The sequence below is a fragment of the Spea bombifrons genome, chromosome 7, assembly GCF_027358695.1.
Source record: "Spea bombifrons isolate aSpeBom1 chromosome 7, aSpeBom1.2.pri, whole genome shotgun sequence".
NCBI classification, from domain to species: Eukaryota; Metazoa; Chordata; class Amphibia; order Anura; family Pelobatidae; genus Spea; species Spea bombifrons.
The window spans coordinates 37,031,351-37,057,691 of NC_071093.1; the positions used below are offsets into that span (position 1 = coordinate 37,031,351).

Genomic DNA, 26,341 nt, shown 5'->3' on the forward strand with positions numbered 1-26,341 from the left:
CGATCTTATCTGTCAGCAAAACAATGCTGAGAACAGTAAATTCCAATTACCGCAGGTCTGACCGTTGTACACAGATACTTTAAATAACCCCTGTGGGGGGTAATAACCCCCCCCACCTTCCCAATCGGGTCAGGCTAAACCTGTCTGTGAAACTAGTCACAATGCTGTAACGTGTCGCACAGCAGCGCTGCACTCCAAGGGTTAAATGGTGCAATGCATTGATTGGCTGGAAGCGGACAGCTCGGGGGTTCCGTGGCTTTGAAGGAGTCATCGGTTTCCAGGGAACGGAGAGTCCTGCAAGATTTCCGCCCGGGAGACGGTGCAGTAACCCGCAAGGAGATCCGCACCGCGTCTCGGCACACACCGGCAGGCACCTGCCGCGCAACGATCCCCGCGGCCAGACACACACACACTGGGGCCGGACTGTACAGTCCTGGAGGTTGTGAGACCACCGTGTCCCGTCTCGGATAGTCTCGCAGGTACGGATACGCGCAATGCACTAACACCGAACTTTTCACTAAGTTGGGAATCCGAGCGAAGCTGCGCTGAAAGAGACGGCGATTCCGAGATCTGCGGGGAAAACAAGTAAACATTCCGTGACTTCAAACATTTACAAACAGAACATGTATAATGGGTCTCACATATATACACTATATATATATATATATATATATATATATATACACACACACTATATATATATATATTTATATACACACACACTATATATACACGAAAGATACACTATACAAGATGAACAGCTCTGTATATCATGTATGCATTGCCCTGCGATGGCACTTTAATATACTTATATATATATATATATATATATATATATATATATATATATATATATATATATATGGTAATATAACTTTTAAACCCATGTTTGTCCATTGAGATCAATGTATATATACTGTATAGTTATACATATATATATATATATATATATATATATATATATATATGTGTGTATATATGTATATGTGTATATTTATATATATATATATATATATATATATATATATATATATATATATATATATATACATTTAAAGTGTTATCTACATGCATAGGTTCTCTCCAGGGGCAGCTCCAGGGGCTGGCACAGAAAAGGTTAAATGCCTATGTAACTGTCATGTTTAGCTAAAAAGCAAAAAAAAGTAGTATTCTTCCTTGACAATAATCAAATGAGGAGAAATGTTAGAATAAGTGGTCAGAATCTAAAACTAGAGGATCAGAGGTTTAGATATGTCATAAAGATGTTTTACTTTACTGTGAGAGTGGTAGATAAGTGGCACAGCTTCCCAGTAGAAGTGGTAGAGACTAATACAGTAAGGGATTAGACATTTTACATTTCTACACCATAGTGATAGTGTTGAAATAATCACATTTATTCTATAAACCCATTAAGAATTAAGGATTTAAAGGCAGAAAAGGTGTAAGTGTAGAATTATGACACCGTTGTCGCTATCTTGGGGCACAGCGGCACTGCCTGCAGTAATCGGTGGGCTGAGCGCCTGCGTTATGCTGATAGAACGGGAGTTTTATCCACACCTGTGTTGTCTCAGCACACGATCCACAGGGAAGCAGAAATAGAAATGCGTTAAGAGGAGTCGCTTGCGCCTTTTCCCTAAATGCTTGACGGAAAGTAAAGAGAAATCATGGCATAAAATCCTGGTATTTTTGAGGAATCCTCAACCCCTGAATTGGACCGGTGGCTGACATTGTGGCTACAGAAAACATTCTGATGGCTATAGCCATGCTGTGGTGGCACGCGTACATACTTATATAAATACAGGCACCTACATATTGCATACTTACATGAAGACACTCATACATACATGTACATCCACTCTCCCTCAGGCATACATACTATCGCTCATATACACACACATATACATACATACATACCTGTACACCCACTCTCCCGCATGCATACATACTATCGCTCGTATACACACACACATACATACATCCACTATCCCTCACGCATACATACTATCGCTCGTATACACACACACATACCTACATACATATATATCCACTCTCCCTCACGCATACATACTATTGCTCGTATACACACACACACATACATACATCCACTATCCCTCACGCATACATACTATCGCTCGTATACACGCACACGCATACATGTACATCCACTATCCCTCACGCATACATACTATCGCTCGTATACACGCACACGCATACATGTACATCCACTATCCCTCACGCATACATACTATCGCTCGTATACACACACACATACCTACATACATATATATCCACTCTCCCTCACACATACATACTATTGCTCGTATACACACACACACATACATACATCCACTATCCCTCACGCATACATACTATCGCTCGTATACACGCACACGCATACATGTACATCCACTATCCCTCACGCATACATACTATCGCTCGTATACACGCACACGCATACATGTACATCCACTATCCCTCACGCATGCATACTATCGCTCGTATACACGCACACGCATACATGTACATCCACTATCCCTCACGCATACATACTATCGCTCGCATACACACCCACATACACACACGCATACATACACACACACAGACATACACGCACACACACGCACACACACACACACACATACACACACACACACACATGGTCCTGGAAGGAGACTTGCTGGCCTATTGGCTGCGCTTGAGAAACCCTGAATTTAGATTACTGATAAGGGATTTGCTGCTGTGCCGATCCTCCCAGGACCTTTGAACTTTCGGGTCAATAAATAAACTGCATGCAGGTAATAAAATCCTTTACTCAGGTTGCTGACACAATGAATTATGGTCTTAAATCAACCCAAAGTCTCCATTGCCTTTCTTCGCCCCTTTGCTGGAGAAATAATCTGATTAATTTTGTTTCACGTTTTGTAACCTTTTATTGGATTCCTGGGAATTGTATTTCTGCGGGAAGGTTTTTCTAGACAGGTTGTGTTACAGGATCCACCAACTGAAAACATTCAGTGTCTGCGGAACGTATCAAACATAAAACAAATAATGTTTAGTGAAATTCTTCTCATTTTGCCATAAATACGTTTTTTTCAGTTCTTTCTAGAACGTTCCGAATTTAGAATGTCGTCCCTCTACTTCATTGGCTCTTGAGCCGTTTCGCATTGCATTTCCCATGATGCTTTGCCAGTTTGTCTGCCATTTTGAATCCTTGATCCACTTTGTGGATAGAAGGACTGTAGAACTATATATATATATATATATATATATAGTGGGCATGGGCATTATATGGTATTTAAGGAAAAAACATAAAAGACAGAGATACCTATTAATGTTTACTTAGGTCACAATGAGTTACCTTAGAAATGTGTTTATTCCATAAAAATGATAAAACAAATACAATAAATTAGTATAAATAAGTAACAATTATATATTTCCATAAAGGATTTTTTATATTTATTCCTATACTATATCAGTGCATTTTTAAATACCCATAATATAGAATTATTGCATGAAATTAATACAATTATTGCGTTAAGTTGAGAGAATCCATTACCTTTCAATGAAATTCCATACATGATTCTCATCTTGTTCTTTCTCAATATCGATGCAGAGAGAGGAAAATAATCATCTTTATTGTACTACCCATGATATAACTAAATGATATAAGTAAAATCATATATCATACTACACATATCCCATGACTAGGGATGAAAACATACGCAATGTCCCTAGTTACTCAGTCCTTGCGTGTATCGTGATACCTGACGGGGAAAACGTTCTTTCACTTGGTAGGAGTAATCAGTGAAGGGGTTAAAGCGATGACCTACCTAATAACTTTCCCAAAGAGACTGCAATCAATCCCTGGTAATGGTTGTCGTGGACACTGCTCTCCAAGGGCGCGTATCATTTACACATCCTATTCATTTGCAATCGTAGAATACAGTTGGTGAAATAGATACGGCTCATTAAACTTTAATATCCCATAATAAAATGGCATCAGATCAGTTTGCATATTATGCAAAATCATATTGTGTGGTTTTTCAAAGTCAGCTGTATTACCAATCTTTTTGGGGCGACGTATAAGAGATTCTGATGCAAAGCGGTAAACATGGTTTTATCACCATAGCAACCAGTGGAATATTTGTTTCGGACAATGGTCTTTGAAGTGAGACGCCAACCACCATATGCACTTTAAAGGGGTCTACGGAGTCCCCCATATCCCTTTGCCCTTTCCTTCATCCACCATCCCCCCAGTTCCACCAGCTATTTTCCACGAAGGAGCTGTGTTTGGCCGACACACGATTTGCTTACCGCCAGTCAGCTCCAGGACCAGCTCAGCGAACACCATGGAAATCTGTTTGGAGTTGACTGGTGGGGTCAAGGAACCGCCAACCCCAGAGATAGAAGAGTAGAAAGAACACAACAATAATAAGAGGAAATATAGAGACACTCGACTATACAAGGAGGGTCTCCTAGAGGCATATTGTGAGCTCCCTTGGGATACAAAGGAGAGAGAGAGAGGCCACATGAGTGTCGTCCGACCCAACCAAATTCATATCCGTATTTGGACCATGATTCCGATTGGGTGTATATAAAAGTATAATAGTTTCCTTTGTCCCCGAGCAGTTCACCCTATACCACTAGTGATGGTAAGATCTGGGATGTATGGGATCTACGATAGCTCCTAAAATGCTATTGAATTAATAAATACGTTGCAAGTGTCCCCCTTCAAAAAAATATTGGGATCGTTGGGTGAAAAAAGTTTTTGGAATATTTCACCTTTGTTTTATGTGATTTTAAAGGAAACAATAAAAGGTGTATGTGTTAAACTTTACTTATTATATTATTGTATTATATATGAATATACTAGAGTACAAATAATGTGTTGTCTAAGGGTGACAGCACCTTTAATTGCTGGTTTGGGTTGATGTGAGTTATCTCACTAAGTACTTGAGACCCAAAAAATTTAAGCATTGAATAGTGGCATGCGGAGAACACAGAAGGCATTATAGGTTACAAAGAGTTAACTTGCAGGGAACGATAAGAAGAATTTGGAATATAGAAGTAATTTTTATCAAGACTTCAACAATCATTTTAATAATGTATTTTGTTTCCTGTTAGTACCCGGTGCGTTCATATGGCGTATCTGACATTTCTTGGTATGGTATTTTTAGCAAAAGTCATATTATGACATATACATTTTAAAATTCTTTGTCTAGAACGGGTTTCCCATGCTTGTATTCTATACCGTAATTCAGTACCAATGAAGCGAGAGACAGAAGAAATAATGCTTGGCCAAACCAGTTACTGGCAATCTTTAGCCTCTACAACTAACTATATATATATATATATATATATATATATATATATATATATATATACACATATGTTTTTTTTAATGTTTAGTTATTGCAGTTTATTTTTATTTAGAACAATTTTAAGGAAATGCATTTCCCGTTCTACTATTTTATTGGCCTTTACAATATTCAAATTACGTAAACTAATATTAATAGTAGCGTCAGTGTATTCAAATGAAATATTTGCAATTCCGTATAGTGGCACAGAGTTTATGAATACAAGAAAAAACATGTTAATATTGAAATAAGACATTTTTACAAACTTTCATCCAATACTTAGTTTTTAAGTTATTTTCATCTAGGGTTGTTGGTTCCCTTATGCGCAGGAGATTTGCATCACATTTTGGTCCTGGACTGTCCGTGTGGGCACGATCAGACTGATATGTCAATTTTTCTTCTATAATGGCACAGGTGCACTAAAACGTGACATATTCTTAATACTTAATTTTTAAGTTATTTTAGGAAACTTTTCCTAAATTTTCTATGACAGTATCGACCAAAATCATGTTGGAAGTTGTAACACAATCCTTAGGATCTCCTTATGTTATTTGAGCTGGAATTTCCGTCCACGAGACTCTCGCATTAGAGAACGTACATAAACAGGTAGTTCCTCAGTAACGTTTTGGGGAATATAACATACAAAGGTTGTTGCCATGGTACGGCACAGAAGAATCTCAGGGGAAAAACCTTAGTAGACCAGAATAATTCAAGGTCATTTCCTTGTTTAAGGCTTCTGTTGGAGCACCTTCATTTGTACACAAACGACATTGTCCTATTTAAGGTTTGCCTTTCTGGCATCGTTATACATCGGAACTCCAGAAAAAAGCCCACACACATATCCGGTTTCCTTTAATGTTCCTAATTAACTATAGAGGAGTCACATACAAAAAAAGTTTGCGAACAACTCAACTAAAGACACTTAATCGCTTACCCCATGGCACATCCCTGCTCAAGAATGTCTCATGTTTTAGGTCTTCTGTGCCATTATAGAAGAAAAATCCCCATTGACAAATCAATCTGAACCTACCCACCAGAATGGAATGGAACCTTTTAACCAAAAATGGCTTAGCAGGTTGGAGCATGTGTTGCTAAGCTGCAAAATATGTCCGATTTTAGTGTCATAGCGTGTCGAAATGCCAATTTTTGTCACTTTGACAGAAATTCCGGCTTACAACTCCATTACAAATCTCTCCCTGCGTTATTGTTCTAATACTTGGTTTAAGTAAAACCCTTTGTAAATCGAGGCTCTATTCTTAGTTAAGCACACAAAAAACTAAATTACGCCCCAAATTCAAACATAAAATGGTATTCTGAATAACACACGACCAACCAGCTACATTTGTTAACAGTGCATATCTCTGCCAATAATGCCATGGAGTTTGAGCAAATATTGGCATGCATATCTGAGTATGAACTCACTAAATAATCTAGATTGTATGCATAGTATGTGTTCAAATAAAACAGATTTTCCTTCAGACTTCCTGGTCTTAGTAGATATGTGCCCTGGGGTTTATATATAGGGAGTTGCGTAGGATTGTTCTAAAAATAATTAGGCATAAGTCATACCAGACACCTTAGGAACTTATTAACTAAACAAAAAGTGTGCAGTTGGACCTACTAAACAATATTTTATTGAGAGCCAACTTAAGTGACCAACTCCTACCCCCAAATTTTTTTCGTTAAAAAAACATTAATCAGTTTTGATTGAAGATTCCATTTTCCTTCTATCGTGAAAGAGTCTATCTCTAATAAACGTAACAAACTACCGGTAAGTAGAAAAACTATATACAAAACGAAAAATGTATAAAAAAAATAAACAAAGTAGACTAATAATGGATAATAGTAGGTAGGTTAGTTAACCACAATTGTACTTTATCACTAGAAATATTTTTTGGTTTTAATTGTCTTTTTGTTTTCTTTTTGTTACAACCATTAGTGGCCCAGTCGCTTAATTTCAAAGCAGACCAATAAAACATGTTTTCTATTTATTTTTTGTAGGATTACCGTATTTATATTACATTTCAGGCTCATAAAAAAATGAGGTAATCATTTATCTTAAAAAAAATATTTCATAATAACTAATATACTACACTTAGATTTTATATTATTTTTATTTTTCTGAAGGAGACATTTCCCTTGATGAGAGTTACTTTCAATAGATTATATATTATAAGTAAAATGATATTTTCCTTTTGTTATTTCTGTATTTCTAACATATTTTCTAATTGTTAGTAACATTAAATCAGACACCTAAATCCCTTCTCCTCAAAACATGGTGTGTGGTAATCTATTTGGGGAATTCTACACTTAATAAGTGTAGTGAAAGTTTGTACAGCTTTGAGTCCAGACAGGGCCCTACTTGCTCGCTTGTGGCCAAATGAATACCAACAACACTCATGAAGTTTATGTGCGCTGTGACATTTGTCTTAAATCTTGGTTTTCTTGTACCAAAAAAAGTTGGATTGCGATCTGGTTCTGGTCTGCTCCTGTCAGACTAATATGGTTATTGTATGCTAGGTGATCTAATCAGTATTACGCTCTGGTTATGAACTTATTGAAAGCTAAGCAGAACAGACAAGATCTTGCTAGACAATGCATTTCTGCTCAGGTGAGCCCGCATATTAAGTTACTTGAGGGAAAAGTCCCTATTAGCACAAGATAACATTATTCAGCCTTTGTAGGCATCATCAGTGGGGAGTGGTTGATAAACATTGTGGTACACATGGGCAAAGGGGTCCGCATCTGGAGTCATCGCTATACTAAGAGAACCCAAAGAGCTTCTCAAAGGGGGAAATGGAGACAAGAAGACTGCCCTTTGTAATGGCCGTGACAAACAGTAGCCTCCTAACACATGTTCTGTTCACAGTTGAGCTAGCCACATGCATCTTCTCCTTTTGGGAATCTCTTGGGGTTCACCCGAAGTGTAATGGTGAGTTCAGATGTGGACCTCCTTGCTCAGCTGCGGGGAGTTACCAACTGTCCTCTGTTGGTGAGGCTCATAAAGGTTGGAGCATCTTGAGTTTTTGATTCTTTTGTGTAAAGGAAGTTCACCTTGTATTTTGGTTTTGGGGCTATTCTTGTCACTAAGATTAGACGGATATCCTAAGTTTGTCGTCTTGTAATAACACAAGCAAGCTGAAACCTGACATTCTCACTAAAACTCACAGAATGGGGAAACATTTGTAAAGTTTAGGAAGGGCTTCACCAGTCATGCACTAGTTATATGCAAATTGCCTAAGGAATATAATCTGTCATTTGTTTGCATGATTTGTTATAATATCATTATAGCATGAAGAAGGATCTTCTGAAGCAGTGAAGTTCCGAGGACAGTACAGAGAAATAGGCTCTCTCATCATGGCTTCCATTTACAATGACGGTATTAGTAATGCTGCCTACCATGACTCTGAGACGCTGGAACTGGACAGAGGGTATGTCCGTACCATTACCTTAATATATGTCAGTATTAAGTATTCTAGCACAAAAACATGTCACACAACCATTATAACATACGGAAAGTTTAAAATGCAAATTCTGCTTAATAATGCATGAGCTGTATGTCCTGAGGAAGATACGTGGTATGCGTACCTGGGAACTCTCCGGGAGGGAGGAAGTTGGGTCCTGCTTCCTGTAAGAAAAGGTGAAAGGATGGCAGTTGACTGATCAGGGCCCCGGGTGGCCCTCACACTGCCTGAGAGAGATGTAGCATATTACCATTAATGTGCGCCACACCCCTCTACCTCTGAAGGGGTTAAATTTAAAATTTAACAGAACATTAGTGCACTTGAAGCAGGCAAATCTGTGTGCCCCTAAAGTGCCCCACTGTGCAATTTACCCTCGGAGCTTGGCTCCATCACTCATCTGCATAGTGCTGCTTTGAGGCCTCACAAGCTTATTTCCATGTTTTGTACACAACGTAGCAGACCATCTTTCAGAAAACACTCATCATTCCATCATAACCCATATGGTGATCATGAAGATGATGAAGATGAAGATCATGTTGGTTATCCAGGCAGAGCACAGGAAAGGCCACGGGCTCAACGATTCCTGCCAATGAACTCGGTGCAGCCAGAGTTTGATTATAACCAACAATTACCGAGATACTCCAATCCAATAAGTGATGACTACGGTGGACATAGTAAGTAAACTAATACCTTTTCTTATAACATTTGGTATTGTCTCATCATGGACAGGGTAATAGATGGCTAAAAGATTTTTCAATGAACACGGCCATTTCATGTCTTTTATTACATTTAGAGTGCCAGTGTAGACGTAGACCTCTTATGTGTTGCGGATGCTTCAGTCGTGCCCAGGCCAGGTGCCAGTCCCACTTCCATACATTAAGGGTATATTTGGTGGTCATTGCAACTCTCGTCTAGGTTCAAGATTTGACCTGCTGGCAACAGCATTTGTACCATTTCTTGCATAGTAGGAACTCACAAGGTTTAAATTCTGTTGTCTTGCGATGTGGATAACAGTGAATGGGGTGGTGGGGTAGTTATATAAAGTTTACAGTTCTTACATCATCACTATGGTAAATGGCTTATCTTTAGTGACCAGAGCATAGAAAGCCATCTATGGACAGTTGTGGCCTTTGGTTCCTATGAATCCCCAGTATGTACGGGTCAAATGAGGGAGGTTTTATTCAGTGCAAGATGTTTCCATTGCTGAGACTAAATGTTATACCTTTTAAACACTAGTTCAAGTATGAACAGTGCCATTATGTACTTAAAATATCTATTCTCAATCACAATTTTGTTCTAGTTAATCCTGCCTTTCAACATGAATCAGAACCATATTACCCGGACCAAACCTTCCAGGGAAGGTTCCCGTACATGGACACAGCAAGTGATATATCAGAAGCAGGTACATGTTTTTATGAATAATCTAGCAATATTGCATAACACCTCATGTATATTATATGTCTGCTATTATTTTTCAACATAGCCTTAAATTATGAATTGTAGTTACATAGTTACATAGCTTATTTGAAGACAAAGCATATAGTAATGCATTCTAGTTTCCCTTTTGTTCCTAAAGTATTGCTTTATAGATGATTTAAAGGTAAAAATAATGCACAATAATTTATTGTGTTGAGGGGATGTAAGATTGAATTTGATCACAAGACCTATCAAGCATTCAACAAAAAGATTTACAAAAAATATGTATAAATTGAGTTTGTAACCTTTTGTTGTTATAGAAAATAATTACTACTACTAGACATATAGATAATCATATTTGTTTTTCTTAGACACTAATGTACGAAGACGATCCAAGAGGCAATCATCCGTTCCAATGCAAATACTGACACCGTCTCTTATTGCCAGGCCTGAAACTTCCCTTGGAAACCAAACAGCGTCTAACTACATGCAAGGTGAGCTATAACTACAGGGGAACTGAGGCCCGATCTTCCATGTATCAGTGAACATCTATTATAAAAAAAAGCATGTAAATGTATGCCCTGCATATAATCCATTGACGTCAGTACTTTAGTTTTATCTAAAACAACATGTACTAAATAAACCCAGTTTAAAAGGTCTGAATCATTTGGAGTGCACCTAGAACACCAGTAAGTGTGTGTATGAATGAGTGTGCGTGTGAGTGAATGTGTGTTTAAGGAAGAGCAGCTAAAATTCTATGCTACCCACTTCCATTTATGTTGCACTTTGTGATCATACCTTGCTCAGTTTTCTGCATATGCTTTAACCATTTTCCATATATGAGTTACCTCCAAAGAGTTTTATATGGGGAGCTCCAGTGTTAATTTAAAGGAAATATACCAAGTTTGCATTACATTTCAACGGTTTCTCAAAATCCTCAGTCTTATGTCATTTTTGTTGGTAACACTTAATTTGTTTTGATTCTACTCAAACAGAGAATGAAAAGCTAGTTGGAAAACTTTCAGAAATGTCTGAGGCTGATATTTCCAAAGAAATTCAGAAGCTTCCGAAGTCTCTAAATGAAAAAAGAGGCCTCAGGTACAGTTAAGAAAATATATTACATGCTTTGAAATACATTGTGTTAGTGTAGCTGGCCGCATTGCATGTCTATAAATTAATCAGGAACAAATTGATATTATTATTACATTTTATTCATAGAGCCCCATATTCAGTAGAGTGAAGAAGAAAATGTAACAGCATTGAACCTGGCAATATATGAAGCGAACAGTAACATGAAAACACATGACATAAACACCATTTGGAAATGTGACATATAATCGATCATAGTTTATTTATTTCAAGTTGTACTATCAGATACAAAAAGCTGTAGTGTAACCCAAATGACATATGCCTGCTTGGAGTTGGTGTCAAGTTAAAATATATTTCAGACCTTCAGGTACAATGTATTGTGTAAAACATCTAACAAAAGACATTGTTAGTAGGTACTTTGGTATGACTATGTCATAGGCAGATCTTATTTTCATTTATTCACCCTTGGTCTAATACAGGAATAATGTAATCAAGATGAAACAGAAATCTTTTAAATCATCCCAAAACTGCTGTGCTGGATGTACTTATAGTATTAAGAAGGTAAGTATTTTATCATCTTGTGAGGAATTGGTTAAATAATTGAAACAGGGGAGCCCAGAAATAGCAAGGCCACAAAAAATCCTTTTTTCTAATCAGACTATAACAAGAAGGTTAGTGTCTATGGGCAACGTATTCCCAGTGCATGGGGCCACCCAGCAAATGCAGCTGCATCGAAGGCCATGGGAGGGCCACAGAAAGTGGTTGGTAGTGGATAGACCTCCTAGGGTCATACTTAAAACTGAAGCACAAAGAAGAGGAAATGTCAGTGTGATTATCGCCCAAATACTTTCCAGCTAAACAGGTTTTTTGGATCAATAGCTCCCCTGGCCTGTGTTACACCATGTTATTGTTAAGAGTTAATGAATACATACCTGTACATACCTGTACACCTGTACATGCCTTCGTCAATAACTCTCCTAGACAAGCACGAGATCAAGTTCAACTTTTGTAAAGGGTACAGCTGCAACTAGCCTTTAGTCCAAGGTGGTCCAATTTTTTACTCACCATGTGATCCCTGTTCCTAAAGGTCTTGTTTAAATCCGCGCCTTCCTTTTCCTGGTCTTTAGAAGTACTTATGTGTGGAGGCAATGTCCTCCCCAAACCTTTCCTAACATGTTGACTCCTAGGGAGAAGCGATGGAGGGATCTGCTCATGGAGCCTAGGACCCATGTTCAGAGGGTATTTAAATGGATGAAAGGGGGTGTTTTTTATGAGCATCATGTATTTCACAGCAGAAGTAAATGTCTGCAATAACATAAATGTTCAATAATACAAACCTCTTACATTGTTCTAAACGTATTTTCTTTACTTTTTGACTCTAGTCCTTCCGAAGACTGAAGCAGTTTGTGTCAGATGTTAGCACTGCATTCAAACTTTGGCACAGCACCCTTAAAGTCATAGAGGGGAAGTTTGGAACAAGTATCCTCTCCTATTTCATCTTCCTCAGGTGGCTGTTGGCTTTTAACATCTTCTCATTTGTAGTCAACTTCAGTTTCATAACAATTCCTCAATTCTTTGATATGAGTCCGAACAACTTAACCTTTTCCGGGCTGGAGCTGCTTACAGGAGCTGTAAGTAAAACTATATATTTACAAGGTTAACTAATTACCCAAACCCATTTGTCCAGCCTTTCATCATCTGTGGATATTGATAGCTTTTATACCTTTGGTTAGTAATGCTGCCATGGATACAAATGTAATTATAACTTTTTTATAACTTTTATCAAGAGCCAGTTAGAAATATCAGTAAAAAAAAAAAAAAACTCGGTACATTTCATGAACGCAATTTGTATCTGCAATAAAGACTACTATAGGAAAACATTTTCCCGCCCATCATGGTACCCTAGTATATCCTTGATTAAAAACAAAATACATTGTTAGTTTGGATGGTTAGAGAAAAGTCCTTAATTACTATGAATAAATATAATTTACACATCCTCATAAATCTATTACTGTTATATTTGATAATATACTGTATATTATTAAGATACAAGATATATGGGCCTATAATATACAGTGCAGGTACTGAATATGCTGAGTTAGATAAAGTGCACACGTTTTATTTAGCATAAAATTAGATTTGTTTTACAAACGTACCTCTAAATAATTTCCATTTTGGCCATTTGATCATCATACAACAAATAATGTAAATGTGATTGTGTAGATTATAATCTGTATGTATGGATTCAGTATACAAGGGCAAGACAGATAATGAAATGCATCATTTTCCTTTCCAGGGCTATTTTGAAGATACAGTTTTGTACTATGGATATTATACAAACCAGACCATCAGAAAACATGAAAACCTTGCTCCATATAATATGCAACTGGCATATATATTTACCATTGGATTATATCTGGCAACCTGCTTTTTTATCTTGCTTTACAGGTAATGTAGCTTTGGAAGAGGAAAATGCATGCTATGTCTCCAAAGTCTTACTATTGGTGAATAACTGCTCTTATGAATTCCAAGATATTTAAAGCTCTGAAATCTCTAAAAGTATTTTTGAAATGTGCATTAAGCATTGATAAACAAGCATTTTATTATTATTATTATAATTATTATTATTATTACAAATGCCAGGCCACACACTGTTTAATTTGAAGCACATAGAAGGCTTGCAATGGGTATACATTAATAGGTATGTTAAAATTAACCAATATAAAATATGTAATTTATTACATTTATTTATTTATTGAAGGTGTTTATGACATCATTTGTTATATTCTCCTTTTTTTAGTATGGCAAAGTCGTTTCGAGATAACTTTATTAATCCCGCTTCCTTCTCTGGAAACGCAGCCAAACTTCTTTGTAGTTGGGATTTCAGCATTACAAATGAAAAGGCAGTGAAGCTTAAGAGAAGGCACCTTAGCACACAAATAAAGGTAAAGTAAATATAAAGTGAACTTCCTGGTACATGTTGACTTTGTGAAACCTTTAATATTATCATACTTGAATCTAGCGCCGTACTGTATTTATATATATACTGGCCTTATACAACACAAATATGACAATGGTTTCAACACCTTATCTACTCCAGTAAGAAAGACGTGATATATGATAAGTGCCTCGAACAATTTAGAAACCAGTCTTTCTGCCTGACAGTCTTTCAGCATTTAACTTCAGTGGAGGCTTCTAGGTAACAGCCTGTTACTAAGACTTTCTAAACTTACACATGTTTACTTCATCTCCAGATTAACAGAAACCCCTTTGTTTTCTTTCCTGGAGCATGGTTCATATTATATGACCTTATACATAACACGGAGTGTACCGAAATAATATTCATAGCTATTGTGGTTAACCAGTGGCGGTTACTGGAGTTCCAGTAAAGTAGATTTGGAAAACAATTCTTGTGTACGTGAATGATTTTATATGGAGGGTCTGGCCACGACATGAGGATGTGCAATGGGGATCTGGTTGGTGCTCTAATGAAATACCCCAATACATTTGACATTTAAGGGGGTTGCTTAGGGGTGTTGTTTTGGGGCAAGGCTTTATCAAGACTATTTTACATACGCATGCAGATGGCGTGCCACTGGGCAACATCACTCCATACTCCCATTCACAGATTATGTGCCCCAGTGTGTGTCCACTGCATGAGCATAAAATAGCATTGTGCAGCCCCTCATATCCAGCCGTTAGCCGCACTTACGTCATTGGCAGCCTCTTGCCATCCAGTATCAGGGTGGCTTTGTTGATGGCCGTTTATAGGGTATTTCAGTACTTCCATTAAATAATGTTTGTTTTGGGTGCTAGTGGTAAAGCGAAAGCTACTCCATGGTGACTTTATGACCTGATGATAGATTATTACAGTAATATAAGGATTAGGTATGAAGGCCAAACTATTCATAAAAACATATTTCCTGCAGTTCAAGAACACAGTGTTGGTAATTACATCACTGCGGAGCTCTGTGATCTACTGATACACACCTTCCAAACAAGCGCACTTTGTGACCTGCACCAAGATATAGAAAAATAATAGAGATCTCATTCTGTAGTAATTGTATTATTTCCACTGTTCCTTTTTGCCCAACATTGTCCTTCTAGTTTTGTCATATAATTATAAAAATTCCATGAAATTGATGGCTTATTGATCATTAGCAACGGTATTTATTGGATGTGTACGGTACTTTAAGCCACATGAATGGAATGTGTGAGTTAAGACTTGCGTATAATACCTCATTAGCAGATAAGGATTTTCCCCACTGCAGGAAGCTGAGTAATCATTAACCACTAAAAAGTAAAACATTTCAAAATCTATCTCCCAGTTGTCTTTCTGTAAGAGGGAATGTTGACACCTTTTGGCCTAAGGGACAAGCAAAGCCAAGTGCCCCTCCAGTGTTCATTGCCCACACACGCACTCACACTTGCTCCTAGCGCTCACATAATGCTGTTGCTGAGGGGCCGCATAAGGCCACATAGCCCTCACTTTGAAATTAAGTGAAAAAAAAGTGATTTTGGGTTTCCTAAGTAAGAGTTTGCTTAGGCATTTGTTTGTGATTACAGGAAACAGTATCAGAAAAATTAATGGGTAAACTTGAGCTTACTCTGAAAGAGAAGATGCGTCGCATTGGTATCCACGTGGCGGCTTGGTTCCTGTCCACCGGAATTACGGCTGGCTGCTGCGCAGGTGTATATTACCTCTGCATCAAACTGGATTCCTTGCAGGTATTCTCCCAGTAATACTGCATTTCACCCAGTGAAGGTATTCTCTGTGTATACTTATTATTTTCCCAAGGGTGAAGTTCTTCTTATAAAATAGTAGGCCGGAGGTAACCCTAACATACGGAAACATAAGCAGCACTATAGCTAGATCGCACATTCCCACCTGTTTAGAATACATCATTTAATTAGAGCTGTTATTGGCCTATGTAATATATTTGCTTATCCTCTGTGAATTTGAGCTAAATTTAAATTTGTTGCCCAAGCTTAGATTTGCTGCATGGACTGTTTTCTGCCAGATGTATTTCAGTTTTACATGTTGCTGAATGGTTTGCATAAAAAGTGCCGTCTGGCAGCAAGTAGCATCCATGTCTTTAAGAAATGTCTGATGTCATCACATGAGCATTTTACAAATATGGTGTATATCCCTTTAAACAGCCATTATAGGGCTTTGGGTGCCAGTTTTCCCAACATGAGAAACAAACACATCTGAAAGATGATACGGAACCACATTGAAAATAGCCAGCAGTTGAGAGATTTCTCTCCGCAGGCTTAAGTTTCAGTCGTCTTAGAATGATTGTTTAGAGCTGTTCAACTGGTATTCCTTGTCAACCAATACTCGGCGAATAAAGAGGTCAGGGGAAATGTGATGATTTATAGTCTTAAAAAGGAGGTTGGATCATGGGATAGCGACTTATTTATGCGAAGGTCAAGCTCTACGAGGACTTCATCTGAACAGTTCAGGATTTGAGATTATTGGGTTAACGCTTCAAGTGCTCTAGGAACGCAATTATGTAGCAGTGGTCTTATCACCATAACAGACCCATTGTAGTTTTTAAGCTTCACACATTATTGGTCAACATAATCATTTACCCCACACTTTAATCCGCTCTACCGTGGAAAGCGGTGCAATTTGTTCTATCATCACTGGATTTTTTGGTATCTGTCAGATAAATCTAATGTTTCTTTTAGTTTTTATGTTCTATTGCAATTTCTTCTACAGTCTAAGAATGTGGGGGATTTGACGAAGCAAGCAGCAACGTTACTGGTTCCGGTGATAGTGGCCCTTATCAACGTCGTAGTGCCTCTCATATATGCAGTGTTTGACCTGGTAGAAAAATTTAAATACCCCCGGCATCACATCTACACGGTGATCATAAGGTAATATAACTCACCCAAACCCTACCTTAATTTAATGATGTTCTGTTGACAGACCTTGCCACTGGTGTCCTTGTACTTTGCCTATCCGTGTTTCGAGCTGAAATGCGCTTGGTAGTGAAAATCAGTCCTCATGAGACCTTTGTAGTCCATCTTTCCATCCATATTCTCCATCTTCCCATCTTTCTTCTAAATGGCTGGTTATTGTTTTACCGTACATTTTACTGTTATACATATATATATATTCACCAACAAGTCACTGGAAATGAACAGACACCATATTTGTTTTCTAGGAATGTATTCCTCAAAATTTCAATTATTGGGATTCTGTGCTATTACTGGCTCGAGTCTGTTGCAATGTCAAATAGAAAGGTAAGCTTTCCATAAGCAAGGTTTAACCATACCCACCAACATTTCCTTAATGCATCCCGGGACAAAGGGTAGGGGGCACACACTCTTTGTGACCCTGCAGCATTGAGCGCTAGGATTCCCAGTACAGATACTGGGTGGTTTGGAACGTTTTAGACGTAAAACGCAATGCTGCCTGTGCATGGTGTAATGCACATAGGCAGTATTTTTATGCTCATAAATTTGAGACTGTTGGCAGGTATGGGTATAATACACCCCATTGACATTGGCTTTAATAGCTAATGGTTAAAGTGCCCGATCGTTTTACTTCTACAAGGGAGCTCATAAGATGAAACAAGTACCATACCAGTTACATACAATCTGGGTTCTGCATGACTATCATATCTTGAGATTGGAGTCCACCTATTTCTGGTTGTCGAAACGCAAACGTCTAGATCCAATCCCGCTCTGCAAGTTTGGTGATAGACAAAAAACCCATCTGACTGCAAGTGCCACAAGATTGTCACGCTACGGCCTTTTGTTTTTCGGGGACTTTGTGACATACTATAAGGACACGGCAAGCTGCACTTCCTTTATGGCCTTTCCTTGCGTGTCCCTGTATTATTCAAAACAAAGCATGCATGCCCTCTGAGAAAAAGTCAGGGTGTCCTTTTTGTCTATGCATGCCGAAACATCTGAAAGAACATTTCTTTTGAAATTACAGCTGGGTTTTTAACTCCTAGAATGACGCCTTTTAACGCGACCAAGGAATCCCTTTCTCAATATCCTCATTGTCAGGCACAAAAAAGAGGAAATAACACAGTTGTTTGCAAGATCTTTATTGTAGACAGGGGTCATCAAAGTGTAGCTGAGGCTGTATTCTCAAAAAGGAACATGTCTTTATGCTCCTTGACTTCACTATGAATTAGGAAGAGCCAACACACGTTGAATTATACATTATGTAGGTCCCTTCAGCCCTTCACACTGGAGAAATTGGTTAGCCATGTCCATTGATAATGAATAGTGAAGGGAAAGTGTTCTTCAAAGTGTCACTTTGGTGAGCAAACCCCTATGCCAGGAGTGTCCAACCTGCGGCCCTCCAGCTGCTGCAGGACAGCTGCTGCAGGACTACATCTCCCATACTCTTCTGCCAGGCCCTGAGCTGAAAGAGCATTGTGGGGGCAGCAGCTGGAGGGCCGCAGGTTGGATACCCGTACCCTATGCCTTGGGAGGCACAAACAAGACTTTAGGATATCTTAAGTAGCTATGTATAAATGGTTTAAATGAAAATAACATGCGTGTTTAAACTACGTTATACTACAGTCCTGATTTCTTTGTGTCCTTCCACGCCCAGACTTTGTCAATTCTTGTTTAGATAACAAGCAAGATTATTTTTGTTCCCTGTTAATGTCTTGAAATCTGTTGTATGTTCTTAGATGTGATTCTGAGTTCTGAACAATGATCTAGTTTAGAATTCATTTCTGATCTTCTGATAGAAGCATAGCGATTATAGGATCCCCCGGACCCACACGTAGCTTGGTAAACCTGCAGTGGATCAGCAACAACACGGATCACAATATAGGCATAAATATACATTAGTAATGTTATTTTTTCCCTTATACTTTAAATCCTAGTGCTGGGAATCATACGTGGGACAAGATATTTATCGTCTGGTGGTGATCGATTTCATATTTGCTTTGATAGGCTCATTCTTTGGAGAATTTGTGAGAAGGTAAGCATCGTCGGTGTAATTGCTAAGGACTAATACAGAAGAAGCCAGAATTATTGGGATGTGGATAAAACTATCCAGAAGGCAAAGAATTAAAATAAGTTTGGGGTTTCAGTGTGGCGTGAATATGTGTTTTTATTTTATTAGGTACCTTTTTAGGCACCTCTTATGTAATGCCCTTAAATGTTTACTCACAATTTTTTTTACTTGCATTTGTTTTTCGTTGTTCAGAATAATTGGAACTCGGTGTTGCAAAAAACTGGGGACACCAGAATTTGATATAGCGAGGAATGTCTTGGATTTGATATACGCTCAGACACTTGCATGGTGAGTAAAGGGAGGTGAACCCAATGCCGTTGATTTGAATAAATAGTGCCTTAAGTGCCCCTGTTTAGAAAAAACAACCACATTTTCCTTTCCCTCTTTCCTCTCCTATTGTTGCCCTTTGCTAAGAGCTCAGAATAGTTGCTAGATACAAGTGGATCCCATATCTAGCCACAATAATATGTGTAGAAGCATTCTGCTTTGAAACATCCTACATAATTTCAGCAATATCTATCAATGGATCACAAGGACCCATAGCCACAATCCTGTCTTTTTGGTCATTTGAAATCTTGGGTGGTATGTATTATAATTTAGGGCGTATTTATTATGATTTAGGGTTGGAGAGAATTAGTTGCACTTTGCCTTATAAATCATTTAATTGGATCAGTACAAGATATTATCTCTGTTATTTATTCTAAAAAAGTACCCAAAAAATTAACAACTGTTTTGGATGATCAAATAGTGTGACCACATAAGCTGTTTTCTTCTGGCCAATGTTCACACGTTTGTCCATTTGTTGATGTTGATACAACTTCTGCAGCATTTTGCTTCTAGGATTCAGAACAATCCTAGAGGAGGTGGTTAGGAGAGCTAATGTTGACCTTTTATGAGGAACACAGTTGGAAAATGTATGTTGCAAGAACTAATATTAGTTGAAAGTAGCACTTCACTTATATTTTGGACCACCAGTATACATTTGGATTATTGCCATCACAAGCATTGTATCAAATGTGACCACTTGTCGGAGTGGAATATGCATTTCGGGCTGGCCTATACAAATTAAAGGTGTTAGTGTTCCAAACAGTTGAGACCTTCTGCCCTTATAAATCTATTTGGCAGATAGAGGTATGTTGAGGTGTTACGGGGTATCATCTAGACATCATCACAAACTAGTTAACTCATACAATTCAGTTTAATTTTTTTACCTCTATAAAAGACCATCCTGAGATGTTCCTGTGTACTTTAATGTTTTGTAAGGAATAGAAATAGCAACCATAAAAATACATTTAGACAGACGGTCAGGTAGTTCTTTGGCTTATCTTGTAATACACCATCCTTGATATACACAGTAGAGGGCAGTAAAGTTCAGCATTTGCATTTGGTTGTAGCCTTCAATTCCAATATTTGGAGGAAGTTTAATCCATAAAAATGAAACAAATAAATGTTTTCTCTGTTTTTTTTGTTTTGTTTTTTAAATATAGGATTGGAATTTTCTTCTCTCCGTTACTTCCGATAATCCAGATTTTAAAGCTATTCATAATATTTTACGTGAAAAGGGTAAGAATGTTTTATTTAATGAAGAAGCATAACGATCATCCTCCGGTTGGCAGTTACCCCCTTTTTTCTGTCACAATAGTACAAACAATACATGAAATTAGGTGTCTCTCCATTGTTAGATTGGTGCATTCATTCATTGAAATTTGCCAATTCATTTGTACGAATCCCCACTGCTCCCCTTTATGCCTTGCCTCTTCTTGTTCTTCTCTCTTCTCTTTCTGCTTTGTTAACCTGGCCTCCTGGTAAACTTCTGCAGCAGAATGGAGCCTTGGCGCACACTACAGGGACAACCTCATCCCCACATTGAGAGAGAGTGTGAGAGACTGAGTAGGAATGGGAGTGAGATAGTGAATGAGAGTCAATGAAAACAAATTTTGTTTCTAAATGAGAAAAGCCAATTTTATCTGAACTGATAGGACTGGAATTGAAATTTGGTTTTGGTCCATTTGTTTTTGGACAACAAAACATTTTTTCCGAATTGTTTTCGGTCCATGTGCACAAGTCTACTGTTTGTATACATTAGCCAGTGGCGAGGTCGTGCCTGTTGTCTGGTAGTAATGATCTGTGTTGTACAACACCCGTACATTCCTTCATGCTACGCTGTCACTATGGCCCACATCTCGCTAAGCTGGGGTGCATGCCATGGGGCCTGTTCCCCTTAAAGCCATAGACATGACAAGCAAGAAAAAGTGATGACAGTGCTAAACTGCCGGAGAGGTTGTCATGAGTCAGGGAGTCTTCCTACCTGCATAACTAAAATATTGTTCTTGGTCTGTAGGTGAGCTTAATGATGAACTGCATCCCACCTCGCAGAGCCTGGAGAGCTTCTCAGATGACCACCGTGTTTATTTTTCTCCTTTTCTTCCCGTCTTTTGCCGGAGCTCTGTGTGTTATTGGCGTCACTGTCTGGAGGTATAGAAATGGTCACAAGCAGAGTTCAAGCCAGTTTGGCTAACTCTATGCATACATTATTCTGAGTGCATACTGTTTTTTTTAGATTTTAAAGAAAAATGTGCAATCATGTCAAACCACATGTTTTTCTCCGAAACCCCCCCCCAAAAAACTAAAATGCTCAGGTAGGCTAAGAAACAATACCTCTATTTTAAGTTGGTCCACGATACCCAAAGACTACTAATCTATTAGATTCAAATTACTTGAAATCAATATATATTTTATATAATGCTAATCAAAATGAACATTTACTGTATGTAAAGATTGAAATGTTGTGTATCTTTTTTATTTTGTAGACGCCAGCCTTCAAAAACCTGTGGACCTTTCCAAACATTGGACGAGCCTTATAACGCTATCTCTAATTGGGTGGCTGACATAACAGTCTTTGAAAATTCAAAATGGGTGGTGTGGATTTATCACAACCTAGTTGAAAGTGTTCTGTTTTTCTACATTCTTACTCTAATTGTTTTGTAAGTATACAGATTTTATACCGGTGCATGTATGTTTAAAGAATATCCAAGGAAAGCCATGCTAAATAATTAGTTGAATGAGGATACCATTATAAAATATGTAGTGTTAGTGATTTCATGAGTTTGAAGGTTGACCAAACCTTGGTTGAGGGAACAGCCATCTTGGCTTTCTACCAAACTTTGGGTAAATATAATTTTCTATACATAGAATTACATTTTGTAAGCGTTTTCTCAAACAAAAATAAACGCAGTTGACTCTAAAATGTAACACAGAAGCCACTACAACATTTGTGCTGATCTGTATTTACAAATCACATGCAATATGCAGTAGAGGTAGAACTTTGTGGCCCCCACCACAAAGCACAGTTATCTACATATTCTAGAAGGAAGGGGAAGGAAAGAATTTATAATTTGTACAGTACAGTAGGATGACTCCTCTGTACTGGGAGGCATCACACAACATTATTATAAGATTTCACATAAACTATGTATATCAAAATTTCTGTATTTAATAACAACCTGCTGCTTTATTTCAGGATTATCTCCTATCTCTACTGGCAGATCGTTCGAGGTCGGAAGACAATGGTGAAACTCTTGCTAGAACAGATTGGTAATGTGAGTCCCTTATGGCAGTCAACATACTATCTTAATCAGTGTTACTATCCCTTGGGTACCATATTCAATTTGTGCCAAATAACCTATAAACAATACTGTGGACGACTCACATCTAGCTGTACACATTATGATGACAAACATATGGAGCACAGTATAGATTGGAAAGCGGTGTCAGTCAGTTAATACAAAGTGCTGGTGTGTATATGTTGTAAGAATTATTTTATCCTCAAATATTTATCACATCATTACTTTTTTTCCAGGAAGGGAAAGATAAAACATTTTTACTGCAAGAGCTACGTAGAACACATAATTCTTATGAAGCACCTGTCATTGTTCCATACCAGAGATCTCCAAAACAGGTAGGTGGGCATCTTGCTCAAGAACGAATCGTGTTCCTTAAGCTACTGCCTCAAACCATTACAATTCTTTACTTAAATTTGTATGTTTTAGTATTGTACCTACGGGGGTGACACCATAGAATACCCATTTCCCATAGTTTCTCAACCCAGTTTAAAAGAGAGTATTACGTTCTCAAATTTGGAATACAGATTTCCATCTCTTCTCATACGCTATAAAGAACAGGTGTTAATTAAGCATACAGAATTTTACATTTGCCCTTGTCGGTATAGGATAAGTTAACAAACAACATGGTTAACCCTAAACCTGCATGATGACATTTGGGTAGGGAATTAACTGATGGTGTGCCAACGGTTAGCTTAGTTAGTTGAGAGCTTCTGGCCACTGACTTCTTCGCATCACCCTAGCAGTCCTTCTGCTAAATAAAAGATAATAATAATAACAATTGTAATAGCGATACAGAATGTATTGCTCTATAAATAAATGTAATGTTAGGTAATGTTAAAACTTTAATTGGTCAACAAATCTGTTGATCCAACTACAGCACTCGTACAATCTTCAACTTGCCCTGAAGCTTCAACTCTATCGTTAATTATTTGATACACAGAAAATTATCCCTCTCGTGGAAGATGTTTTCATGAACATACCAAGAAGTGACAGCTATACACGAAATACATCAATCAATTTGGTTCACTTTAACAAGCTATTTATTACATTAGAGAACTCCAAGAATAAAATAGATTCTATTCATCCGGTGTGAAACTTAAAACATCTCCATGGTGCTCCTATTACACTCTATTACACTCTTAGCGGAGCTGGACCAAATGTAGCAACTTCCATTTATTGATCAGACTCTTTTCTTTGGCTGTGAGAAGGTGGAATGATTTCTGAATGTGAGAAACTGGAACTATATTGTAAATAGCCTTATTATTTTGACACAGTGCTTCAGATTGTAGTAAAATGTAAATTGTTCTGCTGTGTGTGACGTATACATTTGAAGAATTTATTTTTATTTATTAAACCTTTTTTTATGTATTCCAGCTCTCACCTTCTCTAGTAAATCAGGAGAGTCACAGTGTCCATGGTGAGTTTGGATAATATATCTGAAAATATATTGTGATATTTTGATTTATTATTAAGTGTGTACAAATAATATCTGGCCTAGCATTAATACAATTATCAGTTTTTTGTATGAATTGTGTTTAGCAGGCTAAGATTTTGAGTGTCCTGAACAGAACATACGCTGAATAACTTTTATATGGGGTAGATGCAGGTATTCCTGAAAGGCAATCAAGCCCCAAAACTCAAGGTTTGGTACAGGGCCAGGCAGAGGATCAGAATATCTTAAACTTAGAGAAAGGCTTGACATATAAGTACTTGAAGAAGCAGAAGTCCGTCTTTCGTCTAATGCTAATTCTCTGCTATCTTTCAGGATCCAAAGCACCATTTTCCAGAAGTGAAAGCATTGGTGGGACAAATGCACTGGAACTTACTATGATGGCAAAACATCAGGCCGATCTGGAAGAAACCTCTTTAGAAAATAGGACAGCTGGGGAGGGCTATCATCAGGGTTCAGATGCAATAGCCTTGATTATGAGGGCAAGACAACAAGCTGAACTGTTGAGAGATCAGTCGATGGACCGTACACCTCCCTCAGATGCAATGGCTATGATTATGAGGGCAAGACAACAAGCTGAATTAGAGAGAGAACAATCCAGAAGTCAAATTGACACTTCAGAAGCTTTGGCAATGGCTATGAGAGCAAGACAACAAGCTGAAATGGACAGGTAGCCACATGGCTTATGTACTACTGACAGCCTCAATGAGTTAAACTTCCAATCAGAGATATGAACTCAAAAACATGATGTCCATAATATGTCAAAAGCCAACGTACTCCAGTAGCAAAGTAATTGTTTTAAGTTCCGTAAAAGGGAATAAAAAAAAAACCCAGTTTTGATCCAATATAGTTTACAGGTAAACAATGTTAAGTTCAAATGTTAAAAGTTTAGATTAATATATATATATTTATTAAAGCATATTCCTTGATCCCTTTCATTTAATGCCTTTATTGGTAAAATCATCTGTGTATGTTATATTTTAAATTCAACACAACACATTACTATAGCCGAGTTGTAAACTTGTATTACATCAGTCACCTATAGGTAATAGCAACATAACTTCAACCCTATCAGTGCCATATGTGAAAGATAAATAACGGGGTAACAAAAATGTGAATAATAGTAAAGACCAGTCCAGCTCACAGAACCACATGCAAACTCGTATAGCCCCAGGACAACCAGAAAACCCATGAATGTTGGTGAAGCCTAAAAGACCTCTAGTGCATTGCCCTTAGTGTACAATTAACTGCATTTGTAAAATAAAATGGGTCTTAGGGTTGAAGCACAAAAAGAGCTTAGAGTTTCAATATTATTAATAGTTTTTTACTGTTACTTGTTATTTACTTGATCAGCAGCATTAAACATCTTTTAATTACATTCTAGTATTAATTACAATAGTCTGGTGTTTTCTTGTGGTTTTTATGGTAATGGAACTGTTAGACAGTATTACAGAATTGCTGTATTTGTGGATTTTAGAACGTTATTGGCAGTTGGTGGAAACTATTAAAATATCCACCAACTTCCAATTTCAGCATCTTACCAACTGTAACCTTCCTCCAACTACAGAGGGATTTCATTTCGTTTCATGAATGGATGGATAGAAAAAGAAATACTTTGCTATTATAGGTTAGGTGTAGTTGTTGTAGTTACAGTACTGAATACACTCAAAGTTGCATTTGAGGAAAGGGTCCATCCAAAAAAGCGACATAGAAACAGATAATTAAAATATAATTGCTAATACTGAATGGCTTTTTGTAGTGTGCAATGAATAAACAGTTTATATTTTGTTCAGATAGTAAGACTCTTCTCCATGGAGCAAGGTAATGTTGCAGGCCAAAGCAGTTGTAGTTAAAAGTGACTTGCCAACAAGAAGAACGCAAGCATTAGACGCAGATTCTCTAGTCTAGTCCCATGTCATCTCAGGGCAAAAATTCCTTAATGTGAA

At 37.7% G+C, this 26,341-nt stretch overlaps 1 protein-coding gene across 2 annotated transcripts; it reads left to right on the forward strand.

The window, feature by feature from the left end:
- Positions 1-179: 179 nt before the first annotated feature.
- Positions 180-25,239, forward strand: TMC5 (transmembrane channel like 5). Of its 2 annotated transcripts, none has more exons than XM_053471672.1 (22): positions 180-479; positions 8,649-8,788; positions 9,278-9,495; positions 10,122-10,223; positions 10,609-10,731; positions 11,233-11,335; positions 11,806-11,887; positions 12,709-12,957; positions 13,623-13,774; positions 14,127-14,271; positions 15,893-16,054; positions 17,052-17,209; positions 17,500-17,578; positions 19,189-19,286; positions 19,515-19,610; positions 20,810-20,885; positions 21,664-21,797; positions 22,133-22,306; positions 22,843-22,921; positions 23,182-23,280; positions 24,320-24,362; positions 24,711-25,239. In XM_053471672.1, the coding sequence occupies exons 2-22, from the start codon at positions 8,715-8,717 to the stop codon at positions 25,067-25,069; spliced, it is 2,805 nt and encodes a 934-aa protein (XP_053327647.1). In that variant the 5' UTR covers positions 180-479; positions 8,649-8,714; the 3' UTR covers positions 25,070-25,239. The 2 variants fall into 2 exon arrangements, with proteins under 2 accessions (XP_053327647.1, XP_053327648.1); XM_053471673.1 differs by having other exon boundaries at positions 9,281-9,495.
- The last annotated feature ends 1,102 nt before the right edge of the window (positions 25,240-26,341 follow it).

Bases quoted from the DNA above. Each gene is read 5' to 3' on its own strand.
- TMC5 (XM_053471672.1), top strand. From the start codon at position 8,715: ATGGCTTCCATTTACAATGACGGTATTAGTAATGCTGCCTACCATGAC. The intron at 11,336-11,805 runs GTACAGTTAAGA...GGTCTAATACAG, and splicing joins AATGAAAAAAGAGGCCTCAG to GAATAATGTAATCAAGATGA. The intron at 12,958-13,622 runs GTAAGTAAAACT...TTTCCTTTCCAG, and splicing joins TGGAGCTGCTTACAGGAGCT to GGCTATTTTGAAGATACAGT.